General features: G+C 39.0%; 1 protein-coding gene across 1 annotated transcript in view; it reads left to right on the top strand.

Annotated features, from left to right (window-relative positions):
• The window catches only part of kif16ba (kinesin family member 16Ba), a 140238-nt gene that overhangs the window by 111902 nt on the left and 836 nt on the right, over window positions 1–27500 (top strand). The window contains exon 25 of the mRNA XM_034005346.3: window positions 21800–21883. Within this exon, the coding sequence (XP_033861237.3) occupies window positions 21800–21883 (84 nt within the window). The remainder of the gene's footprint in view (window positions 1–21799; window positions 21884–27500) is intronic.

The raw sequence follows: 27500 nt of genomic DNA, 5'->3' as shown, positions 1-27500 counted from the left end.
GCAAGCCAGCTTTCAGCACGAATGCAGGGCAACTGCAGTCGACTCAGAAAAGCTCTTTCAAAACACACTCAGTTAAACACAGAAGTCTTACCTTACCGTAGGTGAGAGGCAAAAGAGATCATGGCTTTCCGTGAGCTGACTGATTAGTCCCTCGGTGGGCGGGACCGAGGGTGTCAATCCAGGAAGGGGCCTATCGGCAGCTCTGATATAAAGAGCTAAGTGAATACCTACCAGTAGGCAGGCATATCCCATAAGTATGGTGTGGTGGTTGTCTTCGAATTGAAAGGGAACAATTGTAATGGTATAAATCAAGAACACACTTTTTTTTTTTTTTTTTTACAGGAATGAGATGTTAAATTATTGTTCTGAGTAGTTTTTGGCTAATTTTATTTCATAAGAATGATTTTATTCATCTCTGAAAAATTGCATTTGCTTTTAAAATAGAGCCCACAATCCTTCCTTGATCCCAGGTGTCTGTATAATGCATTTTTGTATTGTATTTCAACTCTGTGGGGGGTAGCAAAAGGACATGAGACAATTGGACCATCCATTTAATACATTCTAGCAATTTTTATTAATTGGGATATTTTTTTATAAAGTCTGTTTTAATTACCTCCTCTAATGAACTGTAAGAAAATGACATGTGACAAGTTTTTTTTTTTTTTGTCAAAAAAAGTCAGAATTACTGAATCACTAAAATGGGTTGTTTATTTATATAATATTGTTATACAAGTTGTATTAATTACTAGGGCTGCAATTCTATTATTATTATTATTATTATTTATTTCTTAGCAGACGCCCTTATCCAGGGCGACTTACAATTGTTACAAGATATTACATTATTTTATTTTTTTTACATACAATTACCCATTTATACAGTTGGATTTTTACTGGAGCAATCTAGGTAAAGTACCTTGCTTAAGGGTACAGCAGCAGTGTCCCCAGCCGGGGATTGAACCCACAACCCTCCAGTCAAGAGTCCAGAGCCCTAACCACTACTCCACACTGCTGCCGAAGGAAGGTTCGAACCTTCGATGATACTCATTTGCGTACTTTACTGGTGACATCACCATAGCTACTAGTTTTATATTTGATTGAAAATCCTATTATTTTACAGGTAAGCCATATAAATGGAATAAAACAATTGCATGTAGTTTAAAAATACATTATATAGAACAGTAGTCATGTTTTTCATATTTTTATAATTTAAATAAAAATGCACATTGTTTATGGACACGTAATTGATGCAGAGTACAATATACTGTATACAGTAAGCTTGCATTGCAGCAGCTCCAACTGCAGCGGACTGCAGAGGCCAAGCAAAGCTTTATTTAACAGTCACCGTTCCAAGCAGGTTATCGGTCACATTTTACTACTACTAAAAATAAAAATAATAATAACAATAATAACTGGAACTTACGCCTGTCAAGTGACCCCAGAGGTTGTGTCTCCATGATAAATCAACAGTCGCTGTTGCAGTTTGCATTCACCTTTTTTATGGGTCGTCTTGGCATTTCACAAAAAAAATCTCAAACAGCAGAGGGGTTTCGAGATAGTTTACGCTATACAACGCTTTGCTGTCGAGATGGCAAATGAAGAAATGAAAGGTTTGCCCCTGGATAACACAAGCTGGAGGGGAGAGGAGCGGACGGTGCTCGGTTTTCAAAATTAAAATTATTAGCATATGTTTCAAACATGTTCTACCATAGCACTTACCTTACACTGTTTTGTACACTAGGTATTCAGTACATATCTTGCTGAAGCACTACAACTACTATTGGTACCCTCCTAGTGCTTTGGCATACTATACCCTGCTCCATACATGGCAGCGGCACCATTATAGAGTTGCTATGTATAATGATTTGGTAGTGGATTTTAGACAACAACTTTTGTTTAAGTAATATGCATTATAAGCAGCTAGAATAAATATACTAGCTGCTTAAAAAGCTAATGTGTTGTTCGCTACACATATCTGATGCACTGGCACTGGCTGAATAAACAAAGCTGCCTGTACATAACTGTCTCTTGACGAGCAGTAAAGTAGAAAGTGTTGGACAAAAATTAAATGGGACAGCTAAAGTATACAGAATACTCGTTTTGCAAACTTACATGGGAGAACATTGTTACAGGATAAGGGGCTGCTCTAGAAGGTTTAAAAAAATGTGGGATTTTTCTTTTTTTTCTTTTAGAAGCTTAGACAATGACACAAATAAAGATGCAACAGTATTGGATTCAAAGCTGGTACCAATCTTTTAGGGACAGGTCAGTGTCTACATGCAGTTCTGTTAAACAGTTAACCGTGTATAAATTAAAAAAAGTAATTGTAAAAACAAATTGCGCAGAAACTAGAAAACAGACGTTTAGCTAACTAACCATCACACAAAAAAATGAAATAAAATCAGCAATAACAGTTATCAGTATGAGAAGTTACATGTTGCTCGTTCAAAACACCTTGTCATTGAAGTCCTCAGACCCAGGACATCCAAAGTCAGAAACCTGTGGCCAAGATCCAGAACGAGACTATCCCTGGAGCTGGACTTGAGGTAGAGGACTGGCCTTGAGGACACCTAGGCTGGATTGCGATATCAGAAAAAAGTCATGCAAATTAAAAATTAAAAAGGAGCATGAAATACTGCAGTCACATCCACACAAATAGAACTTACCGGCAAATGATTAGAAAATGTACCTGCTGTGAAAACTCTTTCTATCAAAGATCTGAGTGAGAGAACAATTAAGACTAAAGGCAAATAGTAAGAGTGAAGTTAAATGATGTAAACTAATGTGTTAATTGATGCTGTACTAAATGTTTGTTGCAGCTAATTTATTGTTTGTTGCTGAGATTCACTGATTAAGTTAACACCATGTGATTCGAACATCTGCTGTAGTATTTTAAAGTTTGGGATTATTTAAAGAATCAGCAAAAGGTTTATTTTATAATTAAGAAGTTTTGTACTAAACTTGTGTACACCGATGAAGACACGACAGTAGTTTATCTACTTGACTTAGTTTCTTATTCGTTTTACCTTTAACTGTTGTGTGCCCCCAGCAATGTGTGATCACTTCTAGGAAGAGGTACTGTGTAGTGGTCCTAGACTAGGAAATGTATGTATTCCAAGATTTAAAGAGTAAGTAGTGGGGTTCCGAGAAATATAGCGTTGTACGGCCCCATGTGTTGCTGCAACTGTTTAAATAATGTACCTGTAATTTCTTTTCATTAACATCCTGACAACTTTTGACACATAACTTTGAAGTGTTTTTTTTTTTTAAATGACTGCTGTAGTGCACTGATAGTGTAAGAATTATTGACCACACTATCAAACAGGTTACACAGCAATAACTAACCATTATGTGGTATGAAACTGAAAAGCCAGAGCAATTTTTAAGTTGTTATGTTGTTGTGTTTTTTTTTTTTTTTAATCGCTCTTCCTGCAGTGATTTAGAGGGCAGATCTCAACCCCCCTAGTGCACTAGAGTGGCCATTTAAAAACAAAAAGATTTGAAACAGCCTGTAACAGGGCGAGGAGCCCTGTACAGTGTTGATTTGTTTATTTTATTTTAGAACAGGATTTCCCCCTCCGGCCCCGTGTTATTTTGTATTTTATTATTATCGTTATGATTTATTTATAAAGGACGGCGAATTGCCAAGTGTGTTGTGGTTTTGAATGCGTGTTGTGTTATTTGAAAATACAATGTTTTGTTTGTTATTGTTTTGGATGTGGTCTGGCAGATGCAATGGTAGCAGACATCTCGTGAGAATGTGACTGGTGCCGTTTATTGAATTATTGTTTAAGTGTTTGTAATTATTTTTTTAAAAAGTCGTCTGCATATAAACCTGCAGCGCTCTCGGTACGGTGTGGGTGTTTAGGAGTGAGAGCGGCGAGAGGAAACGAAAGCAAAACGAAATTAAAAGATTGTATTATTTTTGTGTTCGAGATTTTGTTTTGTTTATCTGTTTTATTTTGTGCTCTGTGAGCAAAGTGTCTTTTTTTGTTTAAATATTTTATTTATTTTTGTTTAATAAAAACGGCGCTGAAAGCGCGTTTTGAACTGCAAATACCTGTGTGTTTTTAGTTCCTGCACTCTGGCCTGACGTCGCCACTCGTCATTCCTGTCACACAGCCTTTAAAGTTATAAGTGTAAAACGTTGTCAGGATGCTAACAATAAAAAGAAAAAGGACAGGTACGTTATTTAAACAGTTGTAACAACACGTGGGGACGTGTAACGCTATATTTTTTAGAACCCCATTACTAACTCTTTTAAGGCACAGAAAAAAAGTTTTTTTATGTTTAATTCACTTCTCAGTCTTGTCACATCCAGTCCATATAATTCCTAATATGTAAAGTTTTAGTTAGTTGTCTACACTGTTGTTTTCTGCAGGTCTTGATTCTTTTCCTTTTTTGGCTTATTGTCCTTATAACAAAATTATGTATGTAAAATCATATATTGTGCAGATTTTGCATGATTTCACAGTTTATAACAATGTGTACATTAATCAGTTGTGACTTCCTTTACATTCTCTGTATCAGTATTCTGTTTTCTAAATTTGGGGTTGGCTTACAAACTGCAAACCCCAAATCATCTGACTGTATGGAATAGAGATTAGAGGATAAAGCTGGTTTGACTTTCTGGGTGCTAAATCACAAAACTATCAGAATATGTTGCACAATTTATCATCTTAATTTTTACATTTGAATAAGGGCATAAACAGCTGCTTCTAAACCTTAAACGAGTGACTTGTTTATTTCAGCTTTCTTACTAAAATTTCAAAACATTGTGTCTGCGTCTACGTCAATAACCCATAACTTAGCAACCATTGAAACATTGATCACTCTTAATGGTACAAATGATTTGAAGATAACCACGACACTGACGGACTCTCTGAGGACATTGCATGGGCACCACTGGACCGCGAGCGCCTACATCAGGGGTAGTGCCTGCATTGTCAGTGCTAGTGGGAAGGAAGTAGACCCTCGGCTGACTTGACTTAAAATCTGGTTGATTTATAAGGAGTGCAACTGAGATCTGTCTTGAAGCTGAAAGTTTGTTGGTCCCAAGTGCCAACTGAGGCAGAGTGGAGAGGATCGCATTATACTACCTCGGTATGGCCGATTGACGCTGACCCAGTACAGGACCTGTATTCCCGGTGACTTTGTTCTGTGAATTTGATCAAACCTTTTAATTTGTTATTGACGTCAGTGGACTGAACTGTGAGCCAAAGGTGGAGAAGGTCATGGTTCTGGGGCCGAGGTCAGTCCAATGGCAGCTGTAGCTCATGTCCCGTTGTTAAGTCCTGGCAAGACCCCTGTGGTGGCATGCTTGGTTGCCCTGTAGAGCAGAAGGGTCTGTAGGATGGCTGTCTGGAATGAACAGCCTTGAGCGAGGTGTGCTTGGATGCCATTCTTAATATTTTTTTATTTCATCTTCCTACTCCCCCATTGGATTGGGGGTGATACAGCGCTGTACGAATGTATTTAATACCATTTTGCCCCAAAAAAGTGGTAAAGAAGTCGGCCGAAATAAACTGTGGGCTATTATCTGTGGTAAAGACAAGTGGCAATCGCCAGCGGGCAATCAGTGTGACCAGTATGTAAATGAGGAGCTGGGTGGTGACTAACATCACAGTAAAAACCTCACCGCATTTTGGTCATAAATAACTACAAGCGTTGGTGATGGAAACCGCCATGGATTTCCCCACGGATGTCATAATTGTAGGTGTTCCCAAGGGTTAGATGGCCAAGTGACTGGCTGTAATGGCATTGGGGCAGGTTGTCCAGATTTGCCACTGACTAGACAAGCTCTGCAGTCCTTGACCAGCAGTTCAATCTCTTGGTCAATGCCAGGCACCACACTAGGTGTGAACAGTGCTGTTTCAGCTTAACGATCCTAATGACCCTCATGTGCCATGTTCAGCACCCATGCTTACAGCGCACTTCGCACCACTGTGCGATGTCCCCGTGCCACACAAAAATGATCCCAGGACCGCACATCTCTGAAAATGGTGTCAGTTCATCAGCTACCCAAGATGGCCAGCCGTCTGTGATGTAGGAACATGGAGTGCAGAGAAGAGAATCCATTGATACCTGCCAGAGCTCTGTTAGACACACCCTCCTTGAGAGGTCCCTGTAGCGTTTTAACCAGATATTGCTCAGTGTCCACAGGGTTCAGGATCTGTGACTGACCGTGATAGATGGTCTGTGACTGAATTGTCACGCCCGGGGGTGAACTGTAGCTGGAAATTATACTGCTGTAGCTGGAAATTATACTGCTGTAGCCGGTCCGCCCATCTGTACAGCCTAAGTGGTCTGTGCTCAGTTCCTGATATGGACATCATTGCTGTGAGCGCTTGGTGATCTGTCCAGAGGGTCAATGGCAGCAATACAAATACATGTGCCAGCATTCACACACCCAGATGCATGCCAAAGCCTCTTTTCAACAGAGTATTTATTTTCTGTTAGACTTAAAGCATAGGAAAAAATATTGGTCTTTACAAACCATCCTGCATCTGTGAGAAGACATCTCAGTGCAGTGGCCTATGTGTCACAGGTAACATAGGTAACGGTGTTGAGGTTTAAATGAGCCTAAACAGGTGCTGAGGTGAGCTACCTCTTAAGTGTCTGCACTGCAGCCTGACGAAGTGGAGTCCATTTCAATGGGGCAACTTTGTTAAGGAGCTGATGCAACGGTGATGTGGTGGCTGAGTACTGTGGCAAAAAACTGAGGTAGTATGCTGTCATTCCCAGGAACAAGGCGAGCTCAGAAGCAGTTTGAGGCAATGTATTTCCTCCACAATGGACTGCAACAGAGAGATCCCTTGGGTTGGGAGCTGGGGGCAGAGCTCAATCCAAAAGGCATTCAGGTGTAGCGAAAAATTCCAGCGTGGGTAATGCATGCTGTGAGGTCCCTGCTGGCCGGATCAAGGGGAACCTGGAGGTAGTGTTGGCACAAGTCCAGCTTATTGAAGACAGCAGTGTCGTAGAAGTGAGTGGTGAGCAGCTCACAGTAGCGGGTACTTGTCAGGAATGATCGCCCTGTTCACAGCTCTCAGGTCAACGCAATTAAAAGTCCCTGTGACAGGCTGGCTTCAGTGATGACGTCAGACTAGAAAGGAGTACACAGACAGACAGTAGTGGCAAGTGAAACTGAAGTGCTGTGACGCGCAGTGATTTATTGTAAAATAAAAGGTTTAAACAGAAAACAGGACACGGCACTTGAGGCCAAAATAAATAGACAAACAAAACGGATTAACACTAAACAAACAGAGGACGAACAGACAAACAAACACGGTGGGTCCCAGCAACTTATATTTAATTTACTTTAAGTTCTATTTTCTCCTTCTCCACACCCGTTCTCCACTTACCGAACACACAACCAAGAGTGAGTGAAACGTGCATCTATATATACAATTGTGCTGGGATTCAATTACCAATTAATTATTCACTTGAATCCCAGCACGTGAACTAAATCTGTGCAATCCCATGCTCACATATTATTAACTACTTTAAATGCACATGAAGTGAAGTGCTATCCCTGTGCCTAAATACAATTATGCATTTTAAACACATACCCATTTATATCCCGTGTAGCAACTACAATACACCAACATTAACACACTACATACAACATAAAACACAAAAATACACACAGGAGTGGGGCACATTGCCACAGTCCCTCATTTTCTTCCTATGCTATTACTAGGTTGGAAATCCAGGGAGATGCATTGATGGGCTCCATAATGCCACTGCCCAGCAAGAATTGACACTTGGGGGTTGCTGTACTAATATGAGCCAGTCGCAATGCAAACATACCGCAATTTGCATTTGTTGCAACAGTTTACAAAGTATACATTTTGTCGTATGTACGAAGAGAAAATCACTTTTTACTTTAGCCTGTAGGCTACCGGTAACACAAAATAAATCATACTGTTGCATTGTACACATTGGTGTACAATGTAAATAAAAGATTATTTTAAATTTAAACTAAATGATTTTAGCGTTTTTATTATTATTATTTTTAACTTAGTGTACTTAGTAGCATAGACAATTAACACAAAGTAGATCATGGTGCCACATTGACAAGTTATGATACAGGAGGACAGTCAACTGACTAATGAGGATGCTTCTATGAGCTTCTGCAAGGTTCTATTTGGATGGCTATCTGAAGTGTCTTATTCCATTTTACATCATCAGGTTCCAGTAGTAATCTTTCTCTCACTTGTGCACTAGATGTCTTCTCAATGAGCTGGTCTCTAATTATTTGGTCCTGCGGTGCTTCAAATTTACAGGAAAATGCTAGCTCCCTTGGGGCAGATATATATCGAGGGACAGACTCACTAGGTTGTTGTGCCCATTGTCTAAACTGAAACCGATGGAAGAGGAAGCATTGAGTGGCTCCAAGAAAGCCGATTGCATCATCGTAAGTGGGAGTGGGACCCAGTGTTGAAAAAAATACACTGGTCTTTCATGCCTAAACAGTACAGCAGCATTGCGCATTTGTGCGAACCAGTGGTTCCACGGGATGGGCAGTTTGCCGGGCAGTGCCAAAACTGGCGGTGGTTGCACAAGCAAAGACTCCACTATCCTCATCGCCAATTGTTGTATTTGCATAAGGGCACAAACAACTGCTTCTAAACTTTAAACAAGTGACTTTTTTATTGCAGCTTTCTTACTAACATTTCAGAACATGCCGACTGCAGCAAAACTCCAACAACCACACTTGCGGCACTTTTTATCCTAACAATAATCACTACGTTATCGTTTATAACTCATAACTTAGCAACCATAGGAACATTGGTCGCTCTTTAAAGGTACAAACGATTTTTAGAACTAAATGCACAATGGCTGTGCATACAACATAACACTAATGTTGTATACATTTTTTGTATGTTATTTAAATGAACTGACTTAAATATTATGAAGAGTAAGTAGCTTCAAATGTCATTTTAATTGATTTATTACATTTCCCTTACTATTTTTATAGTGTTTTAAGTTTAAGAATAAGTCCAGGAACAGTGACGGCTACAGCTCAGCCTGACCTGGACCATTTATTGTATTTCTTAAACTTAAAGCTTTTTCTCTCTCTCTCTCTCTCTCTCTCTCTCTCCCTTGTTGCTCTCGCTCCTACTACACCACCCCCGAGCTGGAGAGCTGCAGACTTTTTATACAGGTGGCCATCTCCCGATTAGCAACAAATTAAATCACCTAATTAATTCGGGAGATGGCCACCTTCTGCACGAGTTTAATAATAAAACGAACACGGCTACGCCGTTACAAATACATAAATAATAACATACGCGGCGCTTCGCCGTCCTAAACACAATAAATAAATAAACAAACAAACACAAAATAACACGGCCGGAGGGGGACCCCATTCTAAAATAAAACAAACAAATACTGTACAGGGCTGCTCGCCCTGTTACAGGGACATGCCTGTATTTAATGTTTATCGTGTTTAAAATAATATATAAAATAACACCAGGTAGGTGATGATGTCACTTTTAATACAGCCCTGATTGGCCAGGAATATGTAGCAGGAAAAAATCACTCTGAAAGCGATCAAAGCGATAGCTATCGTTATCGTTTACAATGATCGTTATCGTTTACAGTGTGACCACCTCCATTCATTTGAACTGGAACGATTTTTTTAAATCGTTATCGTTCCAGGTGTGACCGGGGCTTTAAAATCACATTCAGACATGCTTTGAATGGAATGAGGAAGGATGTTCAGTCCAGGCAAGCTCAAAGCAAGTTCAAAGGCAGGTAAAAGCCAATTTAGGGAAAAGTTATAGTCCTATTGGAGCAACAGAACCCAAAACCACAAACCGAATGAAAAAATAAATAAAAATGTAAATGACTTGCTCTTGTAAGTTTTTCAATATTAACAGTGAATACATGGATAAGGAGGAAACAGAATAAATTAATCTCAGAACATTTGCAGTAATAGATATGCAACCACACTTGGTAGTTGCCAGGCTGTTTTCTTTCAAAGAAAGCTATCAAAAATACTATCAATTTGCTGTCAGTTTTGCTTAGGCTGGAAGCCATTTGGCAGTGATGTATTTGAAGTCCTGTACATACCAACTGCACAGAAAAATAAATCAGTCAAAGAAGAGCCGATGATAAAATCTTACACATTTAGTTCAGTGGAGTTTAAAGTAGAAGAATGTCTGGCTGTCTGTCCTTTCTTTCTTTCTTTCTTTCTTTCTTTCTTTCTTTAAACTTTATTTTTTTATTTATAATAAAACTCATTCTATAGCAGCACAAACATTTTATCAAAACATTTAATGGGTTTTAAAGATACAGAACCTCAGAGGAGGGAATCATAATGCTGTTTTAAAAGCCTCTAATGTCTTTGAGCCAGGCTCATTTGTAAGATTTTCCTCAGGCCAAAAAAATTACTGCATAATTGAAAATTTCTGTGCACTTTATAAAAGAGTAACTAGGTTCATATTACATTGTTATTTTTTGTTATTTTTTTTTTATGATAATTCAAATCATGCTGGGTGTTTTTTTTATTGCGGTCACCGATCTATAGTGTCTGGTTATGTTTATGAGCCAACTCCATCTACTGAATCAATTTATATTTGTATTGCTGTGAGTATGAAGTAGACCGTACCTGTCGGTATATGGTGCTGGCTCCTATATAAATGTTGCGTGTAAGTATAACACTTTTTTTTTTTTTTTTTTGACAATTATCTGTGTTATCACTTCTATGGTAGCAATTCCTTAAATTAAATTAAATGCCTGAATATCTCTGAAAATCATACTCAGTGTACTTGTATAAAAGTAACACAAGTGTTAAACCCAGAGCCATACACAAGCTTTATTACAGTATGTTGACTTTAACTGTATACATTTTAACTACAAGCTTGTCATTGCCCTTGGGGAAATAGCAACAAGTACCATCTGTTGATAAAATGCAGTAATATTCAGAGTTCTGTTGTCATACTCGATATCGCTCTTGTTTTTAACATGGAAAATAATATATGCACACACTGACCTGACAAATTAGGTTCATTTACCCAGAAGCAAGGCTAAGATAATGTCAGTGGCGCACAGTTGGGTCTCACTGAAGATGTGTTCTTACAAATATATTCAGGTTCTCTTTGAGGAAATAGAAGAAATGTGAGGTGACTGAACAAGCCAGGGTAGTAAAGTTGTCACTGTTTTTCAAACCACCCTCTGACTCCTCTGGATCAATAGATACAGGCATTGTTGCCTCGGTTGTACCCTTCCCTGTCAGACAAAAATAATGGATTGCAGACAGAACTGCAATGGTCAAGATACAGCTGCCATGTAACACTGGCCTTCCCATTTGAGTCTCAATCCCATTGATGCCATATTTGGTCGATTTAACTGGCGTCCTAAGGCATGATGACCCCAACCAACAGCACTGGAAATTGTTACATTATGTGAGTTAGCTGAAGTATTTGACAAAGCTGGAGATTGACTATGTAGTACAGTAATCTGTCGCATGTCCGACTGCGGTGGGACCAGAGTAAGGGGTAGATATGTAAAAATTTGGATGAATGAATCCTGTTTTAAATACCATTCAGCTTTTATTAGGGAGCTCCCCTAATTCCCTTGTTTAGAAAGATACAGGGTATTAATGCTTGTGACAGAGTAGCCGTGTGGGTGTGTACATTTGCTGCTGAGTGACAGGCAGGAGGCTGAAGTTGATATGCCCTGCAGGCGAACAGGATTTATTTACATATCAAGTCAACACACTGAACAGCTCACGTGACACTACCAGCAATGGCAGCGCACACAGCACATACAACACAGTGTACAAAAACTTTGGTAGGATCTGCACTATCTGAACTATCTTCTCTGTTCAATAATAAACTAACGTTGCTGAAGAGGCTGATCATGACGGATAAACGGTTAGGGTGGATATGTGATGAGCGAATACGCAACAGATTACTGTATTGCAATAAAAACGGTTTGGGCCACTGTTTGCATTTATTTAGCAGAACTTGTCAAATGTTTTGTCTTTCTTAGTTTACTGGTTGGTTCAACTCCAAGTCCATCTCTTCACTGTTTAATATTTTTATAAACAGTACTAAATGCAAGACTTATTCTAACCTGGAAAATGTGTGTTCTATATGGAACATCTTCTGCTAAAGTTTTTTTTTTTTTCTCTAGGTGTATCTTTTGCAGGCTTCTGTTCAAATTATATATATATACAGACGTGCTCAAATTTGTTGGTACCCTTACAGCTCATTGAAATAATGCTTCATTCCTCCTGAAAAGTGATGAAATTAAAAGCTATTTTATCATGTATACTTGCATGCCTTTGGTATGTCATAGAATAAAGCAAAGAAGCTGTGAAAAGAGATGAATTATTGCTTATTCTACAAAGATATTCTAAAATGGCCTGGACACATTTGTTGGTACCCCTTAGAAATGATAATAAATAATTGGATTATAGTGATATTTCAAACTAATTAGTTTCTTTAATTAGTATCACACATGTCTCCAATCTTGTAATCAGTCATTCAGCCTATTTAAATGGAGAAAAGTAGTCACTGTGCTGTTTGGTATCATTGTGTGCACCACACTGAACACGGACCAGAGAAAGCAAAGGAGAGAGTTGTCTGAGGAGATCAGAAAGAAAATAATAGACAAGCATGGTAAAGGTAAAGGTTACAAGACCATCTCCAAGCAGCTTGATGTTCCTGTGATAACAGTTGCAAATATTATTAAGAAGTTTAAGGTCCATGGAACTGTAGCCAACCTCCCTGGGCGCGACCGCAAGAGGAAAATCGACCCCAGATTGAACAGAAGGATAGTTGCGAACGGTAGAAAAAGAACCAAGGATAACTGCCAAAGAGATACAAGCTGAACTCCAAGGTGAAGGTACGTCAGTTTCTGATCGCACCATCCGTCGCTTTTTGAGCGAAAGTGGGCTCCATGGAAGAAGACCCAGGAGGACTCCACTTTTGAAAGAAAAACATAAAAAAGCCAGACTGGAATTTGCTAAAATGCATATTGACAAGCCACAATCCTTCTGAGAGAATGTCCTTTGGACAGATGAGTCAAAACTGGAGCTTTTTGGCAAGTCACATCAGCTCTATGTTCACAGACGAAAAAATGAAGCTTTCAAAGAAAAGAACACCATACCTACAGTGAAACATGGAGGAGGCTTGGTTATGTTTTGGTGCTGCTTTGCTGCGCCTGGCACAGGGTGCCTTGAATCTGTGCAGGGCACAATGAAATCTCAAGACTATCAAGGCATTCTGGAGCGAAATGTACAGGCCAGTGTCAGAAAGCTCTGTCTCAGTCGCAGGTCATGGGTCCTCCAACAGGATAATGACCCAAAACACACAGCTAAAAGCACCCAAGAATGGATAAGAACAAAACATTGGACTATTCTGAAGTGGCCTTCTATGAGTCCTGATCTGAATCCTATCGAACATCTATGGAAAGAGCTGAAACTTGCAGTCTGGAGAAGGCACCCATCAAACCTGAGACAGCTGGAGCGGTTTGCTCAGGAAGAGTGGGCCAAACTACCTGTTAACAGGTGCAGAAGTCTCATTGAGAGCTACAGAAAACGTTTGATTGCAGTGATTGCTGTCGCAGTTCATCAGGCCGGGCGACTGGTTCACGACAGTGGACTTACAGGACGCCTACTTCCACATTCCCATAAAACCAGGGCACCAGAAGTATCTTCGGTTTGCCTTTCAAGGGAAAGGCTACGAGTTCCGTGTACTGCCGTTCGGCCAATCCCTAGCGCCACACATTTTCACGAAATGCATAGATGCTATCCTGGCCGCTCTGGGACTCAAGTGTATCAGAGTTCTAAACTACCTGGACGACTGGCTCATTTGTGCGGAGTCGCCAGGTCAGACTTGTCACCGATCACCTATCCAGACTAGGTCTGAAGGTGAATCATGCGAAAAGTCAACTGACGCCAGCTCAAGTAGAGCTCTACTTGGGTCTGAGTCTGGTCTCCCAGTCCATGACAGCAGCGCTGTCGGACGACAGGGTGTCAAGCATATCAGCCTGCCTAGACCTCTTCCGGTTAGGCAAAGCTTTACCAGTGGTGACATTCCAGAAGCTTCTGGGCCTGATGGCAGCAGCCTCTCAATCCCTTCCCCTGGGCCTCCTGCATATGCGGCCCCTCCAGGCCTGGTTCAACATGATGGTCCCTCACCCAATGCTGAACCGCAAACGTTTGGTGACAGTGTCCAGATGTTGTCTCCAGACTCTGTCTTGGTGGAAACAACCGACCCACCTAGGCGTCGGGCTGGGAGCGTTCACGAGAAGAGAAGTCGTCACCACCGACGCCTCCAACCTCGGTTGGGGCGGAGTGTGGAACGGTCGGGGTGCACAAGGGGTGTGGCGGCCTCTGTGGCGTGGCCAACACATAAATCTTCTAGAACTGCAAGCAATGTTTATCACTCTTCAGTTCTTTCTAGAGGAGATCAGGCAGACACGTGCTTGTCCGGACGGACAACACAACAGTGGTGGCTTACATCAACCACCAGGGTGGTACAAGATCACCCAGTCTCAACAGGGTGGTCACCAGGCTTCTGGTCTGGGCTCACACCCACCTCCTCTCACTCCGAGCGGTACACCTACCCGGAGTGGTGAAGATTGCTACAGACCTCCTCTCGAGGCTTGTTCCGGACAGCGCAGATTGGAGACTCCATCCCAAGGTTGTGAGCCTCATATGGGAAGGGTTTGGGAGAGCAGAGATCTACCTCTTTGCCTCCCGGGAGTCGACACATTGCACCCTGTGGTTCTCCATGAGGAGAGACGAAGGGTGTCTAGGGGTCGACGCATTGGCTCACCAGTAGCCAGCACGTCCACTGTATGCGTTTCCGCCGATAGCTTTGCTACCGCTGTGTCTGGAGAAGATCAGACAGGACAGGGCCACGGTCCTACTCGTAGCACCTCACTGGCCCAAGAGAGCCTGGTTTGCCTCACTGATACAGCTCCTGTGCGGACAGCCTTGGCAGTTGCACAGTCACCACGACCTGCTCAGCCAGGCGCAGGGCGGTCTGTGGCATCACGACCCATCGAGCCTACAGCTCTGGGTTTGGCCCCTGAGCGGCTCCATTTGAGCCGTCTGAGTTTGTCTAATAGGGTGATTGACACCCAACAGAACGCTAGGGCTGCCTCCACTCGTTGCCAGTATGGCTACAAGTGGGGCATTTTTCAGACATGGTGTCTGTCGAAGGGAGAGGATCCCACGACGTGTCCGATGGCAGTGATCTTGCAGTTTTTGCAAGACCTGCTGGACGGTGGGAAGAGCCCTTCTACTCTAAAAAGCCTACCTGGCAGCTATTTCAGCTTGCCATGTGAAGATAGACTCAGTCTCCCCAAGAGCACATTTCCTGGCAGGACAGTTTTTGAAGGGTGCTAGGAGACTCCGTCCTCCGAGGAAGGACGTTGTTCCTCACTGGCGGTTGAATGTCGTGCTGAATGCACTGACGAAACCATCTTTTGAGCCCATGCATTCCGCAGAGCTAAAGCTTTTGTCTTTTAAGACAGCTTTTTTGGTGGCAGTCACTTCTGCTAAGCGAGTAAGTGAGCTTCAGGCACTATCTGTCGCCAAAGCCTGTTTATATTTTGCGAAGGGGCGGTCACGAGTGACACTCCGGACCAACCCTGCATTTCTGCCGAAGACTATTTCGGCTTTCCATATCAATCAGTCGGTGGAGTTGGAGGCTTTTCAACCTCCTCCTTCCAGCCTGACAGAGACAGAATGCTCCACACGCTATGCCCTATGAGAGCGCTGGTGTACTATGTGGAGAGGACAAAAGGTTGACGCCAGTCGGAGCAACTCTGTTTGCTACGGTTTTCAGTCCCAAGGTCAGGCTCTGTCTAAATAACGACTGTCTAGGTGGATAATGGAGACCGTGAAGATGGCGTATCAACTTGCGAAGTTGCCCCCTGCCGGAGAAGATCACTGGCCATTCCACTAGAGAGCAGGCCTCTTCTTGGGCGATGTTCCAGGGTGCATCTGTCATGGACATATGCAATGCAGCGGTGTGGACGACCCCCCACACGTTCACAAGGTTCTACAGGATGAACATCGTGGATCTGCTGTGTCCTGGGTTTGGATCAAAAGTGTTGAGGGCTGCCTCAGAGGCCATCCCCTCAACTAAGAATCGATCGGTAAGTAACTGCTAGCGCGGTTAGCTCAGAAGAGTCTTTCGTCTGTCCTCATGACAGATTGGGTATACTTACCCATTAGTGATGGTTAATATTTCGTATTTGAAAGAGAATGTTAGGTTATTATTATAACCCTGGTTCTCTGAAATAGAAATATTAGCCATCAGTCTTCGTGGTCGCTGCAGAGCCACGAGACTCAAAAGTAAAAAGAGAATTTGCAAATGGCTGCAATGTGCTTTTGTCGGGGCAACTCGCATTGCGTCATGCACTCTCGCGAGAGTTTATTGGCATAATGCTTTTCAGTTCTTGGGTTCTTAAAGGGGAATAATCCATTAGTGATAGTTAATATTTCTATTTCAGAGAACCAGGGTTATGATAATAACCTAACAATTTGTTACCGGTCTTAATACACACACTTTACACATAAATACATCATGTTGCCAACTGAAGTTAGACAGCTTAAAACGTGACTGGCAGCTGTAATATTTTTTGTATTAATATTTTTTTAACATTTATACTCAGTGAGCACACACCCAAAGAGAAGAAAACTGGGAAAGCTGGTTTTTGTTTGTTTTTTGTATGTATGGTGTATTTTTTGTTGCATTTGTTATTTATGGGACCTTGGTGTCAGTAAGTAATGTCCGGGCTCACTTCAAATAAATAATGTCTTGATCCAAAACACTATTTGGTCAAAGAACTTGCTTATGCTTCACTACATAGGACAGTGTGGCTGTTTTGACAGCACTAGTAGTTCTAAGGTTAAATAAACTTTGATAAGAAGATATTTACATGTGATAGATCATCTGAGATGCAGCTATTCGTTTCTAATAACACCATCTACCCAGTTATGGGACTTTGGGGAAATTAAGATGTGTTTGAATGCAACATTGTAATATGTTTTACCATATATATTTGTAGTATGTTATTTTTATAGTTACAGCCTCTTCCCTTGTGCCCTAAATATGCTAGACTTGTTTCCTCCCAATATGACTGTTACTGGAGGCCGAGGTGATTAAGCTCAGATACAGTCACTGCCACTTCCTGTATACCTGCATGTAAAATAAGTGTAGTGTTTTGTGGGTTTTGGCATAGTTTATTAGATTGGACACATTTTAATTTGAAAATATTAATAAAACGTATTAGTATGCCAGTTACTGCAATAACAAAGTATAGATTAAATCACGATAAATACTGTGATAAGATTAAAGCAGAATCTGGTCCGAAATTTTAATGCTAATAAGACTTTAAAAGGGTGTTTTGGTACAACCTTTGCCATCTTTTTTTTTTTTTTCAATGGAATAAAGGTCTACAACTAATTGTCTGTCACTATAACTTCATCAACCATCTAGGTTAATTTGTATAGGACTACTTAGGATTACTCCACAGGCTTCTAAGTAGCATGGCCTGATGTTATTGGAGACAGTCCTTGAGAAAATAGTTTGTACCCTAACCTTGAAACCCCAAAGAATATATCACACTAAAACCACAGTAATATTGGACACTCAAATTAATTCATACAGCTCGCGTGGCCAAAGTAGTATTTTATTTGTACAACAAATCAACATTTGGTGACAAAAAAATCACTCATTTTGTGATGGAATATTTTACTTTGACAGCAATCCTGATAGGACTCAGGGATACGTCGTATTTTGAGATTAGTCATAAATGCATCCATCTCATCTGCGGTGAGAATTACAGCTATGTCTGTGATGAGTTTTCATTACTGGCATTTCCCGGAGCCAGAGGAGCTTAAATTTACTGCTCAGCCCTGCCATACAAGACAAGGTTGTTTTAGAAACTGTGCCAACTAAACACCATTTAGAGAAAAATCATTAAAACTGGAAAGAGTTTGATAGGAATGCTGAGGCAGTAAGAGGTTGTGTTTTTTTTTTGTGTGTGTGTTTTTTTTTTTTACCCTTCTGGCTTTAATGTGATAGTATTAATCAAACAGCAGATGCAATGTAGTACCGTGGGCCTTCTAGCATTATTCCATAAATTGCATTGCAAAAGATCATAAAATTAGCTAAACAGGAATTTGTGAGCTATTCTCCAGTCATATTTGATCAGATGGATTTGCGATGGGGTTATTTTCTTGTGGTTTTACTCAGAGCCATGTATTATTAAAATATTGTACTGTGCATTTGCATAATTTGTACAGGAACCTTTAATGGGAATGCGTGAATTTATGGACCAATATATTTATAGCCTGCATAGGAAATAGAATAGACAAAACATAGGAGCCCCCCTAATTACAGAAATTAGCTCATTCATATTGTAATGTTATTCACATTGTATTATAATTCATACGTTTTGATAAGCCCCTGAACAAATATGGTAGCTTAACCCTCTGGCTACAGAAATTGGTACAGTATTACTAAAAGACGTCACTCCAGTTAGTCAGTAACAGCTGCTTGTCAAAGCTGTGCAAGCTTAGACTCTGATCTCATCAAGTCTCTTGAGCTAAGTAAGTGAATTTGCTGCTACATGTTATGATTTTGATTCAGTAGGGGTGCGGTCACCCCTCTGGGCTTGAACTAAACCAACGCCCCAGCATGGTGTTAGGGGAACACTGCTGTTTGAGGTGTCATCTTTTTGACACAATGTTAAACCAAAGTGTTTATTATCTCCCACAGTAGTGGAGATGGTCATATGAAAATACGTATTTGCACTTAACACATTTTTGCATTTATCAGGAGAACCACTTATCTAATTGTCGTGAAACTTGGTATTCTGGGCATATAGATGGGTGTTGGTCTGTCCGTTTCTCTATCCGTCTCTGTCACACTTACATTTTTGCATATATCTGTAAAACTACTCATTATATTGTGATCAAACATTTCATTGATAATTCTTAGTCTATACTATTCTGTACATACTGCTGATATATGTCATCAACTTTTTCATCATACTGACATCTCTACCTTTGAATTTACATCCCTGGCAGTTACTGATATACTTGTTTTATTTGAGGAAGTCAGCCCTGGCATTACTTCACCATGTAGTCACAATTGTAAGTTAGACTGACTGCTGTTTGTGCTAGTAACAACTTACTGAAATGTTGAAAACAGTTAATGAATGTGAAAAAATGAAGACAAATATATTTAACTACTTTTGAAAACTGTTATCTATTTTTTGTGTTCATTTTTTTGCTTAATTTTATTGTTTTGATGTATAAAACCCTTTTAGAAGATACAATAAGGCTGCAAACTGAAAGGAACATATATTTTTTTCAAATTCAAATGTTTTATACAATAATTCTTAGCATAATTGAAAACTAAAGGTGTTGAGTGTTTTCACATATAGTACAAAGATACGGAAGTGAAATCAACATGAATTGTAGCACTTCACAATAAAAACAGAAGGGTGTCACTACGTTTAGGCACAACTATATGTCTCCAGTTTTTAAAATGTCCTTTTTATTTTTTTGTTTGTTTTTGTTTTGCATAGCTGTTTTAAGAATTTGTTCTCAGAAGCGTGTGACTTCTCATAAGTGCTCTGCAGAAGCCAGGGTGTGACTTGGACAGCTCACATATCTCTCAGTTTGCTTGAGATAGTAGGAGGTGACCGTCATTTCTCACTTGGTAGCATGCCATGCTATTTTCGCAGCAGGATTACTTTTGTGCCTCGGTGCTTAAACAGCTTTGTTTTTTTCCTCTTATACAGTAGAGGAAATAACAGCAGAAACATGTTATGGACCTCAGGTGTGGTATATAATACATTATGGTTTTTAATATATGTGGGTTCAGAACTTAAACCCAGGGAAATGAAATGTATATACACTTATTTTGCACATGAAATTTTGCATTTCTGTCGGGGAAAATGTATTATCTAGCTTCTGTCATTACCGCAGTGTACAAAATCATAGCACCGTGTCAATATAAAGCAATGGAGAAAGTAGCATCTCCCCAGCCATGAAAATGAATGTTTTTTTATTGTCTGTTTTGCTTTTTGTTTAATACGCAGACGTTAGTTGCCAAATATCAGCATTACTATATAATATTATTAGGGCTTGAACGTTTTGCCCTAATATCTACCTCCCTTTTAAATGTTAATTTGTAGTTGTTCAGCTGTCTCTACATCCCAATAAAGAGAAAATTATTAATTAAATCATTTTTTTTATTTGCTACAAATTCATTTTAAATGTTGGACTTGCTATCAGTGTACATTCCATACTGGGTATTTTATGCTGAAGAGAAAATCGAAATCCACAACTCTGTTAAACGAGTGAAAATAACAAAAGCACAACGATAAACTAGGCGACTGCAAGAATTAAATGCAGTTAGGATCAGCGAAGAGCAGTTAACGTAATTTGTTACGCCTGTTTGAAATAAAAATTAAGCAAAAACAGAATCAGGCTCAGTCAAGATATGAAGGTAAAAACAAGTGGCATTATTATATAATTAACAGCTTTTTCTTAGTTTAATTGGCTCAAAATAAGCTTAAAGGGACGTCATGTGATCAGAAATAAAAACAGAAAACTTGAAGCCTTAAATCTAATGTATTAAAAACATGATACATAACAATTATGTATGACTGTACATTTAATACATATCAATATTACAAATACACTTTAAACAGGTCCCCATATATTCAAGAAATCCTAATTTTAATAAGCCTAATAATTTTATGTCAAGAAAGTTTAACAAGAATGGTAAAGCGATTGACTGGAGCATGGCACAGGTTGACCATTCATCGAAATGATTGAAGCAGCACTTCCATATTCTGTAAATATATATAAATAAATATTGCTGTTTCATTTTAAAGAGAAAAGCAGACTGTAAAGGCACTACAAAAACGTTTCTTATATCTTGCCGTGATATGAAAAAAGATCTTTGTACTAGTACTGAGTGGGAAACTCTTGTGCACTCGAATAATGCACCAGCATTTTTAGTTCTGAGACTTGGCTGGAACACTGCACTAGCTTGAGAAAAGGAGTTGTATTCCAATGTAATGTCTGCAATGTCTTTCCATATGTTTTTTTTTTTTTTAAAGTCTGTGTAATCTTTGTTGGATTTCTGATAGTCATTTTTGTTTTGCGACAGACACAATTAGATTTTCCATTTTGTTCAGAGAAATGCAAAAACCCATGTGTCTTCCCAGTCGTTTTTCATTGGTCAATATCATTTTTAACGCATGTCAAATCGGATGAAATCGAACTTGTTTCGATTCCAAAATTGACACATCACAGTCGTACGACAATTACGCAAGGTGCAATAGGGAATGCACATGATCATTTTTTTCTGTTTAGACACACGTTAAATTCGGATGTGTTATCGGATCCAGTGTGCAATGGCCTTTACTGTAACTTCTAGAGGTCATGCCTGTAGTGTTAATGTTTGTATACGTTGACAGACAGGGAACAATTCTGTTTCCAGTAAAATGTGAAGAAAATACTGTCTTACAGACCCAATTAGACTTGATTGTCCTGCTCTTTTTCTTTTCTTCATCTTTTTTTTTTCAAAATGATGTTAGCATGAGCAGTCAAGCCTGCCACTGCAAGCCCAGCTCATTCCCAGATCACACGTCTACGATTGAGTAATTTGGTCCAAAGAAGTGACACGCAGCCTGCGGATTTCTTTTACTGTTTCGCATGTCTGCCCTCCTCTCCCCCTTGGAGCAGGTGTTTGATTTCATTTAATTTTTGACAAAGACTGATGTTATATTCTGCTGTCTGTTACAGCTTGCTGCTTTAGAGTTCCCTCCAAAGAAGCTCTTCGGAAACAAAGACGAACGAGTAATTGCTGAAAGACGAAGTCACTTGGAGGTACAGTATACTGAGTTATTATAGCTGAGTAACTACTGCACAAGAAATCAAATAGTGGTCTAGTGTAAAGTGCTATCACTTTGAGTTGCAGGGTGTAATTCACTGAATACAGAAGGGGGCAGCAGTAGGCCATGGACCAAAGGAGCTAATACGTTAACTCAGACTTCATTAAAAGACAATCTGGTATGCTTGAGGGCTGTAAATAGGTTCAGTAACAGAAATTACATTAACTCTCACTGCTAACATTCACATGTGCACCAGAATCTAATAATTTTTCACTAGCTTTAAACACAATGGTGTTGTTTTGCTCGGCCCATGATCATATGGTTGTTTTTGTTTCTTCTAGTTTGATCTCCCTTCACTCATCCCTTTTTTTGGTAATTCCATACAACAGATTTTCCAATTGATGAAACTTTAGGACATTCGTTATATTGAGAATCAAAATCTGGGTACATATAAGCCATTTTTCTTCCATGGATGACATCTACTTGTTTCTTGGTTCTAGTCTATTTAATTTATAACACATCTCACAAATTGAACAACTTAGCTGGCATACAGAACCATGGTCTTGCAGGTCCTAGCTCAGAACTGTCATTCTTGGGCCTGGCATTCAGTTTAATGCCTTCAGCTTGTTTTCTACCTTGTCCCACTGGTAGCTGAACCTAATTACAGCTTTTTGGACTTAATTCAAATTTATCAGTAAGGTACAGCTTAGTCACTTGTAATTTGATTGATTACAAGGTAAATGCCCTCCTTCGCTATGTGCAACCATCACTCATTTTATGACAGTCAGTGATCTACACCTTGAATACTCAATTTTCCTTCTCACTTTATGAAGTATAAAGTGACACCTATATTCCGATTTGTTGATATCATAGTAAAGAATGACTAATAGTCATTTAGGCTATTAGTTTCTAGTTATTTTTTATTTTATAATTTTCCAGTCTTTTAATTACTTTAATCTCACCTCTTTTCCCCAATCACTTTGGAGTTACAGTTGTCTTTATTGGTGCATTTTTAGAATAAGGATGTCAAGTTGAAACATGTACCACTGTGACTAAATGTCTGCTTATTAATTAAATGTTTAAACTACACTTAGATACTTCAAAATAAAACATTATTTTATACCCACAGTTATCATTTATTTAAACATTTGTTGGAGTCATTTATTAATAGCCTCTAACCACTGCAATCGTATTCTAAAACATGGTGTGTTCTCTGATTTTATGTGTAGTCAAGGTTAATTTCCTTTGCAAATACATCTACTATGCCAAAAATACCAAGGCCAAGTTCTCCCAGATGTTTTCTTTATAAGCTGTTTTCCAGTTTCTAGTCTGGAGACGTGGTATACATTCATTGGTATGCCACAATGGTTTCTATTTACATGATAAGGTTTACAAAATAATATATCAATACAGTGCTCCCTCTTTATTTCACAATTTGGTGTACACATCAAAAAAAAAACTGTGAAATATTGAAAATAGTAAATCTTCATAGTGATTTAATGATATTATTAGCCTTGTGTTTTTTTTTTAACACTGCCCTTTTAAATACCCAAATTACCTGGCAATGCATTGGTTCTGCACCACCTGAGCCATTTGCACTGTGTGAGCCTTTAAAGTGTTTACGTGCTTTACAGGCACAAATGGTATCACAATAGTAACAACTACTACAGTAATTCTTCATAGAACCATGATGCTGTATCATAACCCATGAGCTACCATATCAGAACATATATAACAAATTCATTGTATTGCCATTGTAGTTAATGATGTGGTCTGCTGATATTCTGCTTAGATTTCTTCAAGCTAATAAAGTACACTTTATTATAATATTATCTCATTGGTGTTTTTCACTTTATTAGTGAAACATCATCAAAAATATATAAGCCCCTCCATTGATACATATAACAGCTGTTGTTCCATGCCACTGTAGAACCCAGTAATGATCTCCACTGGTGCATGTCTGTTTCCCTTCACAATACTTTAAAAATCACTTTTGCCATAGACCATTACCAACAGCTTTTCCTGAGATATCATCTTACCAGAATATGTTTTCGGTGTAGCCTGGCTTTCCCAGTAGACTCATGGCACACATGGGGCTGGTCTGGCATGGCAACTGTCTGGGCAATTAAAGCTATAGCCAGCTGGGCTCCCTCTTTGTGTCATTTTCTTTTTTTCTGTTTACATACTCCTTACATCACCTGGCTTGTCATATACTGTAATTGTGCAGGCCTTGTATTAATGTGCTTCGCCCCTTTACAACATGCATAGCTTTGGGGATAAAGTAGGTCAAGCAGTACACATGAAATGTCTTGTAACAGTATATAGTGTGAAAGCTTTCCTGAACATTACAAATATCAAAGTAAACAGTTCTTTGGGCTCTGGGTCTCTTTATTCTACTCCATGGAAATACCGGTACCATGAAACTTACTGGCCTGTGCATTAGCCAGTATCCATCAAGTACACCTACCTACAGCCAATCATTAGTGTATACTTCACTGTAAACAACACAAGAAGACAGCATACAAAGATGGCAGCGGCAGCCATGGGCATCCCCCTGCTATCAATTTCACATGTCATGCTATTCTCACCTGAGACTTCACCCCTACTGGATTCAATAAGCTAGTAGTCTGCACTCTGTAGACCTGTATTGTACAGACTATTCTACGAGTTATCATTTCTGTGTTATTAATTGATGATTGACATTTATAATGAGACATACTAACATGAAGTACAACACATCTACTAGAGTTTTACTTTTAATTGTTTAAAAATGGTTCAAAGAAGATAACAATAAAAGATTCGACCAGCGCTGTATCCGTATGAAGATTTCAACGTTCAGAAAATCAAATGACTAACCTGATGATATTAATTTAAATGTCAATCTTCTATTGCTACAGGAAACACATTTTAAAATGAAGAATCATTCTTTAATTCAATATTAAATTGAATTATTCCCCACAAAATAAAAAATAGAAGCTGCCAGGAAAATGTGATATGAATAGAAATGAACACAGGCTTCAGGAGTAAATGCATATGGGCTAAAGAATGGCAAAAAGCCATTGAGAGAAACATACATTCACAGGCCTTCTGTCAGTTGGGTCACCCTATTAAGTTTCAATGTTTTTCCTCCTTACCCACATTGTGGGTCCTGCAGCTTTACACTTATATGGTCCTGCTTAGTTTTGACTGTACATTAAAGCCCACATACAAGCACAGCCACCAGGCTCTCTGCAGTCAGGTTTTATATGTTTTTTTTTTTTTTTTTTTTTTTTTTTAAGCCGGTGATCAATCATCTACTGGCTTTTTGATTTCACCAAAGGAAGTTGTGTCCTAAGTGATGACACAGGGGTGGCGTGTTTCAAATACTTTGATAGCTGTATGCCAAGGCCACTGCATCACATGACAAAATGTCACTTCTGGCCCAGGGATACGTGGTAAACTAAATTTTTTTGTTGTCGTCTGCAGATAGTTTCTGACAAGTCTTGTTGTGGGTCGTCATCTCAAGGCTTGAGGAGGAAATAATTGATTTCTTTCATAGCTGCACTCTGCTCGATCTTGCTGAAAAGGCCTTAGATGTCGGGGGGAGACAGATTAATAAAAAGATGGCACATATAGTTTATAACAGCAAGCTTCTCTCGTGATAAAATATGTTCACTGAAAAGCATGAAAGAATTGGCATTAACACATTAGTTTCATTAATAAGAACTCTAATTATAAAGTTTTTTTATGATGGCAATTGTAAGATTCAGAATCTTTATTGTAATATAAGCTGATAGCAGGAGGTAGGTAGTAATGTATGTACTAGGAATTAATTTATTTAAATCTTGAATCAAGGAAGCCTACTAAAGCTGCATTTTCATGTCAATTGGGCCCTATGGAAACTTGTTGACTTTAAAACTGTGGATGTTTTACATCATTTTCTGGGGTACCTTAACTGTAATAAAAATTTCAGTGAAGATTGTTGTCTTGGGCCATAAATGGCTGAGTAAGCATTATTCACCTTCAAGGTAATCCCCCTGTTATTGAACATTTATATTCATTAATAGGTTAGATAATCCATGAGAATTTGTTCTAATTATACATGGCAAACAGATATACAGTACTGGGCTCTGTTATAGTTGATTAAATGCTAGCGTAAGCCCATTTTATCCCAAATGGCATGCACTGCCTCAACTCAAATTAAAAATGAGCCTATGTGTGTTATGGGCTTCCAAATTCTTGTAGTTTTTTTTTCTTATTTCCACATTGCTCTTGCTTTACATGTTTATTTAGATGACTATCTTTATCTTGCTGAAACAACATTATCAGCAAATTACCTAATGTAGCAATGCCGTAACCCCCAAAGTAAAAGAAGTTGAACTATAAAATAGGAGCCACCCAAAATGCACATTTTGTCTTTATACCCAGTTACCCATCTTTGTAGAGCATGCCAGAGCCTATCATTTGTTACTTGGTTAATGCACTTCCAGGTTCGGTAAACATGTTATAATGAGCATGGATTTATCATTTTCAAAGCATTATACCCAGTAATTTAAACAGCATCTTAAATAATCGAAGTAAAGAGTCAGTCTCCTTGTTTTGATTTCAGTCACATTGCATTGCTCAAGCATATATAGACACTGCTTTGCAAGCTAATTACAATTAAGTGGAGACATCCACCATTAGACTTGTATTACCTCGAGTCAGTTTTTTTTTTTTTTACATTGCCTTCTATTATTTTTTTTTTTTTTCATAAGAATTAGTACTAGTTACAAAGCAGTGTTTCTGCTGTTAATCCAGCATAAATTCTAACCGTGTTTAAAGGCCCAAGAGCAACTCAATGTACAACTTTGCAAGGAACGTTGAAGTCTGTTCAGTTGATCTAATTTGCAGCAGATCTGAATGCCACCACTGTTTTCCATCATAAAATATAGCCTTTGGTGCACCAACATTTTAAACATCAAACAGTGAAAGCAAGTCTTTATTTTTTTTTTTTTTTTTTATAATGTTTCCAAATTCTGTTAAATCAAAATACATTTTTAGCATGATATTAAAGATGAAGTTCCTCATAAATTTAAGAGGAAGTAGCTCCTTTCTCAAAATATTTTATGGTGATTGTAATCATTAGGAGTGGCTCTGAGTTATGTAGCTCCAATATTGAGATGTTATCATTTTTCTCTAAATCTGCCTTTACCAGACTTTGCTAAGAGCGTGTCTTTAGAATATTGGCCAGAAAATCACTTCTCATTTTATTTAAATCATGTGGCAACATGACCTTTCAGCTGCTAGCCCCACCTACTCATGTTTATATATATTTATCAGGAGTATGTAGGGTTCAGTATTGGAGGAACAGAACACTGAACCCCTCAATAGTAGGGTAAATTTCAAATTGATATTTGATTTAAAAGATACATACCATAAAATATTCTTCTTCCCATATCTCATAGTTTCCAAAGATTTTGGTAAAATATACACTAATGTAAAAAATATGGTAAGGGGTAGCTTTTGTTTACAATTCCCCTTCTTTTTGGTAATCCCTATACTGAGAATAAAGTTTGGTTAGGGAGATTAAAAAAAAAAAAAAAAATCTATAGTGCAATACTGTACATAGCCGTGGAGCAAAGAATAAGATG

The sequence above is a fragment of the Acipenser ruthenus genome, chromosome 5, assembly GCF_902713425.1.
Source record: "Acipenser ruthenus chromosome 5, fAciRut3.2 maternal haplotype, whole genome shotgun sequence".
Classification (NCBI taxonomy): domain Eukaryota; kingdom Metazoa; phylum Chordata; class Actinopteri; order Acipenseriformes; family Acipenseridae; genus Acipenser; species Acipenser ruthenus.
This window is presented reverse-complemented; position numbering and strand designations above follow the sequence as displayed.